Source organism: Lynx rufus, unplaced genomic scaffold (assembly GCF_022079265.1).
Source record: "Lynx rufus isolate CCGP_SWC_20201006 ecotype Redwood Valley unplaced genomic scaffold, mLynRuf1.p SCAF_23, whole genome shotgun sequence".
Taxonomy (NCBI): domain Eukaryota; kingdom Metazoa; phylum Chordata; class Mammalia; order Carnivora; family Felidae; genus Lynx; species Lynx rufus.
The window spans coordinates 6,343,780-6,357,942 of record NW_025814838.1 but is presented as its reverse complement, the minus strand read 5'-3'; the positions used below and the strand labels follow the sequence as shown (position 1 = coordinate 6,357,942).

At 46.7% G+C, this 14,163-nt stretch overlaps 1 protein-coding gene across 2 annotated transcripts; it reads right to left on the bottom strand.

The window, feature by feature from the left end:
• Positions 1–4,340: 4,340 nt before the first annotated feature.
• On the bottom strand, positions 4,341–13,555 carry NDUFAB1 (NADH:ubiquinone oxidoreductase subunit AB1). 2 transcript variants are annotated; one of them, XM_047087719.1, is made up of 5 exons: positions 13,376–13,555; positions 7,566–7,682; positions 6,331–6,418; positions 5,288–5,387; positions 4,341–5,154 (listed from the first exon to the last, which is right to left on the bottom strand). In XM_047087719.1, exons 1-4 carry the CDS (start codon positions 13,541–13,543, stop codon positions 5,296–5,298), a joined length of 465 nt encoding a protein of 154 aa, XP_046943675.1. In that variant the 5' UTR covers positions 13,544–13,555; the 3' UTR covers positions 4,341–5,154; positions 5,288–5,295. The 2 variants fall into 2 exon arrangements, with proteins under 2 accessions (XP_046943675.1, XP_046943673.1); XM_047087717.1 differs by having other exon boundaries at positions 4,341–4,499.
• Between the last annotated feature and the right edge of the window lie 608 nt (positions 13,556–14,163).

The following is a 14,163-nucleotide window of genomic DNA, read 5'->3' as shown; positions in this document are numbered from 1 at the left end:
CAGAGTCCTCTCAGCCACCATTCCAGCTCCCTTCTCCATCTGAGTCTAAGTCTTAAATACTCCAGGGGTCCAGGCATCAGAACTCTTGGTTTTTGGTGACAAACCTGATTCGCATGACGTAGGCACTGATTCAGCTCCTGTAAGTGGAAAACCAAGGGTCTCACACCTATAGCCCGATAACAGGCATTCAAGTCAGGCTGTCGGGCATCTGACCCACTAACCCCCAACTCTGCTTTGCCAGATAGTGCTCTTATTGGGGGCTCGTTGCCCTTGCCCTCCACAAACACATGAACATGGTAACCTCAGCATGGTAATCTGGGCACGTACTAGTAGTTGACTTCCATTCATTGTGAGTCTGGGGTTTTCAAATACTCCAACCTGTAGAAAACAGCAGCTTTGGCAGACCATCAAGCAAGGTTTTGACCTCTTGCTATATGCCAGGCCAGTGCTACTTGGAAAGGGACTTGCTCCAAACACTGCCTTCCGGTCCTGTGACTTCGACTTCTTCGAGTCTTACCATATGCCAGGCACTGGGTCAGATTATGTATGTGCGTTAAGTTATATTGTCAACACTTCACCACATCCCTCGTCTCCCCCACTTAACCCAGTAAACAGGTGCAGACAAGTGAAGTGGCTGAGCCAAGGGTGTGTGGAGGCTACCATCCAGAACCCAGTTTTGCCTGATGCCAAAGTCTGAGTTCTAGATACACACCTTATTGTGGAGAACCTAGGCAAGTCCTTGGCTACTTTGTTTTCTTTCACAGATTTTCTTCTTTCCCTGGTTTAGCTAGATGTCTTAAGGGCACTAACTTGAGTTTGTAAATTGTATTTTTAAACTTTGAACCCTGACATTTGTTTTTTAATTGGCTACCATGTTAAAAATCAAAACAGTAAGTAATCCAGTACTTGATAAAATTTCAACTGGTAGGTAATTTCTCACTCAGTTCTCAGCTCTGATCCATCCTTCACTTTAGGCTTACACATGGAAGGATCCATCCTGGGAACTGAAAGTCAGGAGTTAAGGCTGGGGGCTTAACTCCATGGGGGACTTCACAGCTGGAGGGAACCAGCACAGTGTGGGGGTGGGGGGCAGGGGGGGGAGCACTTCACAAACTCACCCTCCTGCCCCGTGACTCCAGTCCGGAGTTTTTCTTGAGCTCTTGCTGGTTATCAGTCATTTGCTTGGGCTAACCCACAAACAAATCCAACACGGTCCTCAACCTCAACCGAAATTCTATCCTCCAATCTAATCCTCCTCCATTCCCTATTTGAGGCAGCAGCTCAAGCAGCACTCAAGCCAGACACTTGAGACAGACCGTAGGCTCGCTGCCTTCTTCGTCTGACCAAGTGTGGCCATTTTTATTCCCACGGTACCTTTCCAGTCTGTCCCTCTTTATCCCAACCCCCAAATCTGCATTTTTCTCATGGGCTCTTCCAGTAACTACCACGTCCATCCCCTCAGCGTACCCTCTGCATAGCTGCCAGCGTCTGAGGCCAAGTGTATCTGACTGAGTCTCCCCTGCAGAAGATCCTGTCAGCACCCTCTGCCAACGAGTTCCTTAACCAGGCTAAGGCCCTCCTTTGGGACACAATCCCAGCCAGAGTCAAGAGCCACAGGCGGCCCCACCCAGGAGCCCATGCTGTAGCAATGTCCCAGACTGAGCAAACTGACTTCCCACCTCCTGCCTTGGTACGCGATGCTTGCCGGCCTGCCTGCCTGCCTGGCCGGCTCCTGCAGAACCTTAGAAACTGCTTGGGCTTCATTGCCCACCAGTGCTTTTCCCAAGTATCGGTGCCCCTGCTTCTGTTCCACTCCTCCCAGTTTCCACATAAAGTGTCACTTTTATATTTTTCATTTATTACACAATACATGGTATTTATAAAGAAATACTGATCGGCAGAATTAAGCCAATGTATTCCTACTACATCATGGTGATCATTATTAACATTTTGGTAGGTGTTTTATAGAAATGGGATCATGCTAAACATCGATCTTTCCACGTCATTGTGTAAAATTATTTCTATTTAACCAATCTCGTATGGTTGGACATCTATCCGTATGCTGTCAGTGTACCCTTCGTTACATGTACGCGAATTTTTTCCTTTTTTAGTTTGGCAAATTTCAAACTGAACAGCGGGAAGAACAGTACAGTGAACACATGTGTGCACGCACACGCCTGTCAACTGGCCACCAGTTGTAAACGTGCTGTGTCATTATTCTTTTTTCTTCTCTTGTGCTGACCATCTAAAAGTTAGCTGGGGACATCTTGATGCTTTACTCCCAAGTGTAAGTCTCTGTCTCCTAAGAATAAGTTCAGTCTACGTAAGGCTGTTATTAGACCCAACAAATTGAACATTGTTTTGTCACCTATACCCAGTCCAGTTGTCCACTGAACATCTTGATCTTTTTCCCCAATCCTTTCAAGCTTCACAGTCCATGAGGTTGACATATCTCTGGTCTCCTTTAATTTAGGATAGTTGCCCTTTTTCCCCAGGGCACTGATTTTTTTTTAAAGTCCCGCCTTCTCGATTGATTTCCTGGTGATTAGGTTCAGGTTAATGATTCCAGCAAAACCCGAAGGTGACGTCTCTCTCGGTTCATCAGATTGGGAGCAGTGGTGCTTGTTGGGACACTGCTGATTCTGAATAGAACGTATCACACGGATTCTGACCATCTCTTCTATGAGATGGGGAGCTGAGGACGGAGATGCATGCTCAGGCCCCACCTGGCGAAGTGTGCCCCATCCATGGCAGGGGTGTCATTGCTTCACTGGGTGAGTGAGTGCACTTGGCTGTTTGGAGGACACGGAAGAGTGAAGAGCAACGTGGCAGAACTGGAGATGGGACAGGAAGCATGTCAAGACCGGCTCCACACCACCCTCTCATCAAGGGAACTGCCCGCAGCAGATGCACAGATCCTCAAAGACATTTGTAGGAGGCCATTAAAACCAAATGCACGCAATCCCATTGATTCTGTTTTAATTCACACACTTTGGAATACTCCATTTGGTCTGCCTGTGGTGGCACACGAGTCTGTCAAAGAATTTTCCAACAAGTTCTTAGAGCAGAAATATCTTTGCTGTTAACACCCAGATCCTAAAATAGCATTACCAAGGAATTATCTGTGCGTGACTCAGTGAGTTTTTTCCCTTATTCTGGCTCTTTGGAAACTTCCCAAGGACGTGAATGGGCATTGCACTGGCAGTGTGTGGTTAAGACGGTAGCAAAGCATTCGCTGCCAGCACTGACGTGCACAGACTTTGTGACCTCAGGCAGAAACAACCACTGACGGGTTTTTTGGCGGAATGTGCAGCTGCCAAGGGGTTGAAATAACCAGGAGAACAGTTTACCCCGGATGTTAAACTGTGGTTCATCCCAGTCAAAGCAGCTGCCTGCAGCCTATTTTCTTCCCTGTTGGCTCTCCAGCGCCCAGTAAGCACGCAGGCCATTCCCTGATTAAATGCCGCTGTTAAGAGAGGATGCTCTTTGTGCTCCAATCCAGCATTTTCCCAAGAACTCGTCGTATTAAAACATACGTATACGGCGCAACGTAACGATGAACACCAGCCTCCTGTTACTGGAAAAGCAGGTAGGTCTGCCGTTTGCCAAACGTATGAGAGCGGCAGCACAGAAGGCACTGGTGGCATCGGGTGCCCCCAGGAAGGAACCCAGGCCCAGAAGGGTCAAGCCACCTCCTCTCCCGGCCATAAGATCCTCTCCCAGCTGAGGGCCACTCAGCCCCTGCGCTTCTGGGACAACCTCCTATTTGCCACAAGCCCTCGCTTCCCCTGCCTACGAACAAGATGTTTTGGTAAAAGTGGAGTAATTATTTTGGCAGGTCTCACACGGAACCTCATCAAGAGCGAGGCGGCTGCCTGCCTCAACCCCGAGGACCTCACACAGTGCCCGTAAGAATAAGAGAAGCGCTGGTACTTTCTGATGTGTGACTTACAGACTGACTCACACGTCAACCTGACCTTCCAGTAGCAAAGAGAACTTTCTGTCCTCCCAAAGTATTAAATTCTATCCATTTGGAAAGAGATCCACAGGACAGGGAGAAAAAAATTCGTCGCACATGCTGGTGTCAGCTGATACATCTGATGATCAAACTAATGGAGCCCCCCCAAATTTTTTTCTAAGGCAAAAAATCCTTTTATCACTAACACTCATTCCTTACATTAGAAGTAATGGGAGAGAAACTTATTTCAAGTACACTGCTAGAAAAGTTTTTTTTTTAACTCATGAATCCCAAGGACTAGCCAAACCTTTAAAAATATTAAACAAATTCAATATACACAAGTACTTCACAGACACTGAAAAACTGAAGACTGAGAAAAATGTTGGTTTTATAGATTTATTTTCAAAGGGCAAAACAGACAATTTAAATACAAGTCTAAACAGAATTACTCTGTCAAAGGCAGCAATAATGCCAAAACGCGTTCTCACTTCCAGACACTTGCCAGCATCTTCTGAGTCTTCTCTCAGTGAAAAAAAGGGGTCTGGCAAAAACAAAGTAAATTCAGTGTTTCTCTTTGGTGCACTGACTTTTAGGGACTTGGAGGTGCTCAATCCAGGGTAACTAAAGTTATAGATACTTGATACAATGTTTTATTTAAAAAGTCAATCACTTGATTAGACTCTAAATAACAATAGCTAATGTCTACCGACAGGCTTCTTTACCATCAAGCATGGTTGTAAGTGATCTGCATACACTACCAACTTTCTCCACCACAAAATTCCCAGGTAGGTCCTGTCATTATCCCCATTTTACATATGAGGAAGCAGGTTTAGAGGCTAGACAGCCTGCCCAAGGTCACCAGACTTACAGACCCGGACAGAGCTGAGAATCAAGTCCAGTGTCTGACTCCAGAGTCCATCCTCTTACCCAGGAGGCCTCTCCTGCCTGATTAAGCTTCAGGCCATCTCACAACTTCTGGGACATCAGGCTGGGCTGGCTTCGGGTGGGTAACTGAGGGCAGTAGAGGGCTCCGCTTCTGGGTTACCTTGCTCAGTGTTTTGTACAAGACTGCTTTTATGAGGAGGGCTGACAATCAAGGAAGTCCTGTCCAAGAATGAATTGTTCATGGCCCGTCTCAAGGATAAAGATGATCACTAAGGCCGGCCCCCTTTGAGTGGCAGATAACCAGAAGGGACCTGCATTTCATAACCAGTGAAAATCTGTCAAGCGTTTCCAATTTTTCCATTTTTCCCAAGTCTTACTTTACTGAAGAACTACAGAGAGATTAATTCTATGGGAGAACAACATTCTGTAAGTCAAATTATTTACCTGATATTTTATTCATAAACATCCTTCTTATCTGCAATGTAATCTACAATTTCTTGTGGGCACATTAACTTCTCAGCATCTGTATCAGGGATTTCAAACCCTGCAAGAAAATGTATAATGCATGAGTGTAGAAAAAATCATTTAAAATTAAAAGCATCTAATGCTTCCTTACCACCCACAAGTACATCAAAATTCTCCAGCAACCCCAAATCCCATTTAAGTTATGGGCCAGTTATGTTCTAGACAATAGTTACATAATGTGTGTAACAGCTGGTTCTTTTTTTAAAAGATACAATTCATATGATAGAAAACCCACCACCTAAAGTGTAAAATTCAGTGGTTTTTTTAATATATTCGCAAGGTTGTACAACCATCACCATTATCTAATTCTAGAACATTTCCATTACCATGTTCCCATCCTACCCCTAACTGATGCAATCGCACTAGTGAGCAGAATCTCTGAGGAATTGTAACTAAGTTCTATTCTGTAGGATGGCACAGAAGCCCCTTGGCTTTCATTCAGGCAACTTACCCAAAAACTGCTGTGGAGCCTTAAAGAGGTCTCCTGTGCACAACTGTCTGAGAAAGCCACGTAACCTGGGAGTGTGCATGGGAGGCTCCGCAGGAAACCAGGCCTGTACGTGTGTGTGTTCTGGGCACACCCAGTTACTTCTCTGGGCACGGTCACTTTGGCCTAGCCACGAGAGGTGCTGAGGTGTGTTCAGCGTCTCCATAGGTGAGGTTCTGCTTGAGGTGGAGCCCCCACCTCAAGCATCTAAGTCCATCCTCCCCCAGGCCTTTCCTGGTCACTCAGCCCTTGGCACCACACCGGGCACCCTACTGGCCCTGTACCAAGTGGGTTCTAATTGAAGGCGCCATCCCTAGCGTTGACTTCACCGGATGCTCACCTGATGCTAAGTAAGCAGGCGTGTATGTGGCGGGGGTGCTGTTTCTATTTCTATATTTGATTCAAATCCCAATTCTGATTCCCAGCATTTCATACACCTAATTACACTGTGCAGACCCCAGACTTAGCCTTTTACCGAATTCGTCCTCCATGGCCATGATAATCTCCACTTGGTCCAAACTGTCTAAGCCCAGGTCTTTCATAAAGTGGGAATTTACCGAGAGCTGCAAGAAAGGAATGCCAAATGCAAAATTCAGTCCGTGATGACATTTGTTTCTCAAAGTAACAGGGAGGTACAATGTCAATTAATCATTAGGTAGAAGAGGTTTCTTAAAGAGGCCATATTTTAAATAGTGATAACCAGCAGTTTATGTTTAACCTGTGACAGCATTATATCTTAACTTATTCAACCTTGTTTTGAAATGGTTAACAATATATACAAGGCTTAGCAATGGACTTCACTTCATGTATTTCACTAAGATCTTTGATTTTTGCTCTGAAAAACTATCCTGGAGATGTAATGTACAACACGGTGATTATAATAACACTGCATTGCATAACTGGAAGTTGCTAGGAGAACAGATCTTAAAAACTATCATTATAAGAGGGGCGCCCGAGTGGCTCAGTCAGTTAAGCACCTGACTTCAGCTCAGGTCATGATCTCACAGTTTGTGAGTTCGAGCCCCGTGTCGGGCTCTGTGCTGACAGCTCAGAGCCTGGAGTCTGCTTCAGATTCTGTGTCTCCCTCTCTCTCTGCCCCTCCCCCACTTGTGCTCTGTCTCTCTCTCTATCAAAAATAAATAAATGTATAAAAATTTTTAAAAAATGTCATTATAAGAAAAAAGTTTCTGTAACTATGTGTGGTTATAGATATTAACCAGACTTAACTGTGATCAATTCAAAATGTTATATAAATATCATGATGTTGTATACCTGAAACTAACACAGTGTTATTGCCAATCAGATCTCAATAATAAAAACCCCTCTATTCTACCTATACAGTACATTCAGTTATTAAAGAGGGAATTTATGTACCACTGTGAGAAAAATACTAGCGGATAAATTAAAAAGCAACACGCAGAACAGTGTTTACAGTATTCTACCACTTGCGTTTTAAAAAGGGTAGGCGATAAGGATCACATAGTACATAAAGTATACATACATGTACAAACGTGTATACTTCCTTGTGTATGTACTGAGTATCTCTGGAAAGATACACAAGAACCTGGTTCCACTGGCTGCCTCCCAGAAAGGGAACCATGTGGCTAGGAGTCAGGGAGACTTTTTACTGAATATCCCTTTGAACCCTCTGAATTCTGTACCATTGATTAAATGCTAATTTAAAGAAAAACATTAAGCCACGTCAGTTACCTTTTCAGGGTCGATCTTGTCATAGAGTTTCAAGACATAAAGAACACGGTCCTTGATTCCCTCTAACGTCAAAGGGGGCGCATCACTATACTGGCGGCACAACTGTGTTACTGGAACCTAAAGCAAGGAAGGGCAGGAACAAAGCGGTGTTGAACCTAACATGCCTCTAGGTCAATGCACTAGCCCACAGATGCCTTCCACTGGGCTTCTGGCACTTCAGAGAACCCACATCCTGATTCTACTCTGGCCATTAGGCCACCCGGGGTCACAACGCTGGGTTGTTTCAGAAGCCCTAGCGGTTCAGCAGCATAAAAATGGGCCTCCTTTCCCCTCAGAGCCAGGACTGCCCCGTCTGGCCCAGGCAGACTTTCTGCCGCTAAAACCAGATAGGGTCTGCAGATAAGTGGAAGTCTTCCTGTGGCCCCTTCTGCAGCACTCCTGCCACTCTGAGGCACTGCCACCGTTAACAGGCATGCCTGAGTCAAAGTAACCCACCTGGAAAGAGCTGTCACGGTAAATGGAGAGGCAGCTCACCCTGAGGGCCACACCGCAGGTCTAAAATGGCCCCAGCAGTGATTACACTGACCTTGGCCAGGGCAAATGAGCCAACTACCAGCCCCAAGGAGATGAGGGAGCCCGACAGTCCTTATGGTCCAATTTGTTTCCCTTCAGGGTAGGCTTGCCTTACCGCCACCAGCAAAACCATGAGGCTTTCTGGGTTTTACCGTGATGGGACTGGTATCTCAAATGTCTCTGGTACTAGTCTACTTGATATTTAGCTAGGTATTAGAGTCTTGGATGGATTCTTTCACCAAATCTGAAAAGAAGTGCAACTCACAGCTCAGCGGGCTTAACGCTGTGGAAGGGACAATGCAGAACGAGAGAAACAAAACAGCTGTCTGATACTTCTGCTCACAATGAAGTCCCTAATCTGAACTGGTGTGTTTACCTTTTAAAGTTGATTTTAAACCTGCAGTTTTGAGTTCTTAGGGCAATTTCCCATAGAAAGTGGGTTTGTGTGTTGGGGCTCAGGTCCCTGAGACTGACAGAGGTCTATGAAAATCATAATTAAAAATGCTGCTGAATGAACCAAACCTGTATATACCTCTGTATAAGAAATATTTATCTTGCAAAAAAAAAAAAAAATCACATACTGAAATCAGGTTTAATCAGCAAGCTATAAAGAGATTAGGTGAAGAGCTTTATGGCTATTCTAAGGTATTTCTGAGTACTTTCAGAGTTTAAGAGCACTTATTATTTTTGGCTAAATGTGTAGTGTCCTTTCCTTTCCGACTGCAGTGTGAGTTAAGGAGACTGCCGCTCTGGGACCATCTCTGGGCCTACTTAACCACAATCACTAGAAGTCTCCACAAGCCACAAGTAAAATGAAGCAGCAGAAGGGACCAAAGAGAGGAGAAAGGAGTTAATAGGTGATGACAGGAAAGAACTTTGAGGGGGAAGGATCTGGCAGAGGCCTTGTCTGTGCACATCAAGAAGAGGTATGAGGGGGAATTCCTGCTGAGGAGGAAGGGAAAACGGGAGGCTGTGCTGCAGAGCCCACGAGGGAGGAAGCCGGTGAAGGCACATCTGCACACAACTACCCAAGTGGCCCACTAGGTGTCAGCACCGTCCCCAGCAGCACTGGCAGGTGCACGCACTTGGGTCAGGTGGGCACCACACGATAGTGATGAAAATAAAAGGGTCTCCACCTGGAGAGCACATGCCAGTCCAAAATGCGGGGCTACCGTGGGCTCGGCATAGGGCAGGCAGGTACAGTGGGGGACGGCTCAGACTCTGGAATAAGACGCCTATGTTTGTACCCTGGCACTAGCTCTTTCTTACTAGCTGTGTGGCCCTGGGCAAGTTACTTAATCCTTCTATGTCTCAATTTCCCTATCTGTAGAATGAGGACAAGCAGCAGTACAAAGCTCACAGCACTGCTTGAGGCATCACCGAGAGAGCGTGCAGGTCTCAGAACCGCCCGGCTCATCCACAGCGAGTGCTCTGGAGGCCTGCCTAGGAGGATCAGGGTAATGACCTGCCAATCTGAGGCTCTGGTGGTAATGTGGCCCCTAAGTACTTGATCCCACTCATTCCCTCTCACGCCCCCCCACTTTCTGGTCTCTTTATGGACTTCTTACCCTAGGCTGGACTACGGCACTGCGCTAGGCACTTTACAACCATCATCTCCTTCATTCTGACAATAGTCCCATTTTACGACAGGAAACTGAGACAAAGAAAAGTTAGGAATCCAGCCCCAGGTCTCCCAGCTTGGCCTCTCGGGAGGGTCTTATTGCCTCCTTCCTGCTGGACTCAGCTATTTAAAAAGAGAGAGAGAGAGGCATACAGAATGGGAACGGACACCCCTGCAGTGTCCCCAACAATCAATAATGTTTTTGGTGTTGTTTTCCCCAAGATCTACACTAAACAATTCTATGTGACATAAGTCACCTCCTACAGCCATCAGAGAAGGCATTGTATGCAGGCAAAGAGTAACTACCCTCTAGACCAGTAGAGACAAATTACCTGGTTCATTTCCCTCAACATCCATCCATCTCTACTCGGGCGCATCTCTAAGGGAAACTGAGGAATCTCAGTTTAAAGCTAAGGAGACAGCTTCAAAGGCCATCTCTATCAACTGCCTCCCCTCCCCAAACAGCTCCATCCGGGTCGCAGACATTTTGACGTCGGTTTGGAAATCCTTACGTGTCCCCAGAACACCTGCTCGCAGACCTCTATTCCTTATTTGCCCCCTGGTGCTCTGGCCAGAGACCAACGTCCACCCTTCCCAGTGTCTCACCATCATGTTTACTGGGTCACCCAGCCTGGCTGACTGGGAGGAAAGATCTCCCTTATTCAACAAACCTTGTTTCACATTTACTCCCTGCAACCTACACAGAACACCCACATTCCTTAGCGCCCTTCACAACATGCCTACATCTACCTCAACTCGGGTCTCCCCTCCATTCCACTGGCACCTGAGGGTCAACCATAAGAGTGCCAGGCTCTTCCTGGTCTTTGCATGTGCTGTCACACCCTGGCCTGAGTGCGTGAGAAACTGCCACCTTTGAGACCCTGCTCACCGGAGGCACTAGGTAGGTCCCTCTTCTGTGCTGTACACGCACCCTGTTCTCACACATGGCTATGTCTCAGCAGCCCGTGAGCTGTACCTCCTGTGCCTAGCACTGTGCTGTAGGCTGGGACTATAAAGATAAATAAAATATGACCGCTACCCTCAGAGGAGCTTTTATGGCGTAATGGGAAAGACCAATCCAAAGAGATTATTTCAGTTGTAATAAAAATGTAGCAAGAGCCATGACAGATGTATTTGTAGGCTGCTTCAGGAATAAAGTCGTTATTCAGTCCTTGACAGGCAAGGAAGAAACAGATACCAAACCTGGAGTTAGCCCTGAAAGGACAGGGTCATTCAAGGAGGGAAGGTCAGGCCAAGAAAAAGAACTGAGGCTGAAAGTGTAGCCGGTGTGTGTGGTAAGGAGACTGAAGGGTAAGGTGGTTCACAGACAGGCTCTGAGGCTGAAGAGACAGGGCCCAGGGCTGCAGAGACCTGAGTAAGACAAAACAGCTGGGCTTTCCCTGCACAAGCATTCTGCCTTCATCTGGGTACCGTGCCCCATAGAACACTTTAGAAGTCTTCTTTGTGCTTTGCCTTTGACACAATTCAGATTTGGGGCCTGCCTGGGTCAAGAATAAGACATCCAAGTTCCATTTTAGGCCAGCACCCTTGTTTTTCTTACCTTCAATTTTATACTGTCATATTTTTACATCCAGGAGACCTGCTTCATAGCTCCTTTTAGGGGGCAGGGATGAGTCAGAATATAAATGAATAACTAGTTCCCCTGGAGTCAGCATAGTGGATAGTTTTGAGGAGAAAAAAATCTAATGGAAAAGAATGGGTGGAATAAGCAATAGTCCAGATGAAATGAGCGAGGGCTGGAGGTGGAAGTTTGGGGTAACTGGGAGACAGGGAGTAACAAACCAAGAGAGTGAAGAGACAGACCAGGAAGAGAGTGTGGTAAGAGATCTTTGGAACTTACCAACATTTAAGGATTAGAAAGTGTCCCAACAGGGTAGGAGCAGAGAGACAGGGAAAAAGGACGAACCACAACAAACAGTGTAGAACAATCTAGAGAACACCAGCAGGGAATGAGCTGGCAAGTTTAACACGAGGCCACAGAATGTCCAATGAGTTATTAACTGGTGTCTTTCCTTTGTATCTGTCTACTTTCAACAGCTAGAATAAGGTCTGGCCCATAGCTGTCCTGTTCCTTTGAAAGAACAAGTGTTTACTCACTCTCTCTTCAATCAGCAAAGGATGTAAGGTGGTTAAATGGGAGCACTTGGTCAAAATCACTTTGTAAATATAAATAAAATAGCTTTTCTGCTGTATACATGAACCAAGCAGAGGTAGTGGAATATCTCTGAGCACCCTTCCATTCAAGCTGTGGTCCAAGGACCAGTGGCACCAGGATCTTCTGGGAGCCTACTGTAAATGAAGACTCTTGGGCCCTTTCCCAGACACTGTATTTTAGCCCAAGTGATCTGTAACAATCAAGTCTGAGAATCAGTGCTCTATGAATAGGGGCAATCATTTTGCATTTTAACCTACAATGGAAATCCCTCTCAGGAAGAAAACACTCAACAACTCTACATACTGCCCTTTACCTCTTAACTTCAAGGTGACAGTTTCAACCTTTTGATTCAGGCAATGGAGCCAATGCCCTATGAATTAATCCATCACATGGTCATCTCAACCCTAGCCACAGAAAAGAATCACTTGGTGACTTTTAAAAACAGACACCCAGGCCCCAACTCTAGAAATGATTGACTTGGCCTGGGCATCCTTATTGTTATATTCTAATATGTTGTCAATACTGAAATATTGAAACCACTATTGAGTCCACTGGTTTGGGGGGGTTCTCAACTTGACCCTGAGAGTCTATTCTACCTTAGGGCAGTAGTTCTTGATCTTGGCCCAACCCTTTAGTCACCTGGGGAGCATAAATGAAAATCCATGCCAGGGCCTCATCTCTGATAAGTAAATCAAAATGCACAGTGGTGGGGAGGAGGGGGTAAGGGATTTCTTCCCCCTTCTTTTAAGCTGCTCAGGTGATCTGAATGTGCAGCAAGGGTTGAGGGTGGAAAATGACTGCCCTAAAGACAATTTCTGCCTCACAAAGGTTTCATCCAACAGAAAGGCTAAATACTGCTTTTTTTCCTATCTTTCCTTCAGGAAGCAAGTGAACAGGCAAAAGGCATTACAGGGAGAAATCCCGAACGAGAAATGCTCTGGAGAAGGTTATAGGCCAGTGTGGCTTCCTTTTTGCATCTTGTCATTAGTTTTCCCCTAGAAAGCTATCACGGTATTTGTCATTATAACTACAACTAACGGAAACCAGTATTTTGAGAGCTTACCAAGCACCGCAACTAGGTGCTCTACCTACAACATGCTCTCAAAATCTCGTTGCAACTCCATAGAGACTAGTACCCCAACTTTATCAGCCGTTCAGACTGATATTAGGAAGGTAATGGACTTGCTCAAAGTTTCGGAAAGTGGGAGCCAGCATTTACACCCAGGGGTGTTTGGAGGGTCTGTGCTCCGGCTCTTAAGCACTAGAACACCCGAGCTCCCAGCAGGGGTCAACCAAGCACCATGAGGTAGTGGGGCAGGCATTGAGCCAGATGTCCCCAGGCCACCCCCGCCGCGGCTGGCGTGCCCCGCTGTCTGACCCCTCCCCCCCACCCCGATCCCTGACCCCTGCCAAGCCCGCAGCAAAGTCACCGCGAGTCACCTGCGCGAGCACCGAGGCAGGATGCGGAACCCCAGGCCTCGTCCGGGCCCCCGCGGGGCAGAGGGTGTTGCTGAGCGGCCGGACTGCGGCCAGCGTGGGGACCCGGGGCAGCGGCGCGAAGGCCGCAGGCAGTCGGCGGACACAAGCGGAAAGGACACGAGCCGCCATGGCTACGCTGACCCAGGATGCACTGCGCCACGCCCGCCGGCCCAGGTTCCTCTCTGCTCCGCGCAGGGGACGCACAGAGCGGCGCAGCCTGTCGCCACTGGCCGTAGCGTCCCCTGGCGGCTCCTGGTGGCACTGTGCCCTCCTGGAGTGCGGTCCAGCCCTCCAGGGCAAGAGGCGACCAGCCGCTAGCGCCAGAACTAGAACCTCGTGCTTAGTGTCTTTCCCTAAACACTAATATGTGACACAGGAAAGGAACTTAGTTTTATTTATTCTCCGAAAGTTGTGAAATACATTTGTTTAAAAGCGTTTTTTTTTAATGTTTATTTTATTTATTTTGAGAGAGAGAGAGCGCAAGTAGGGACGGGGCAGAGAGAGAGAGGGAAAGAGAAAACTGAGCAGGCTGTCCGCTGTCAGACTGTCAGCGCGGAGCTGCAGGCGGGGGGGCTCGAACCCACCAACTGTGAGATCACCACCGGAGCAGAAATCAAGAGTCCGATGCTTAACTGACTGAGCCACCCAGCGCCCCGTTTAAGGAGTTTGATGCTGCAGTTATTCCACAGGTATCAAAATTACTTAATATTAATATTAATCAAAATTATTTAATATAATCAAAATAATTA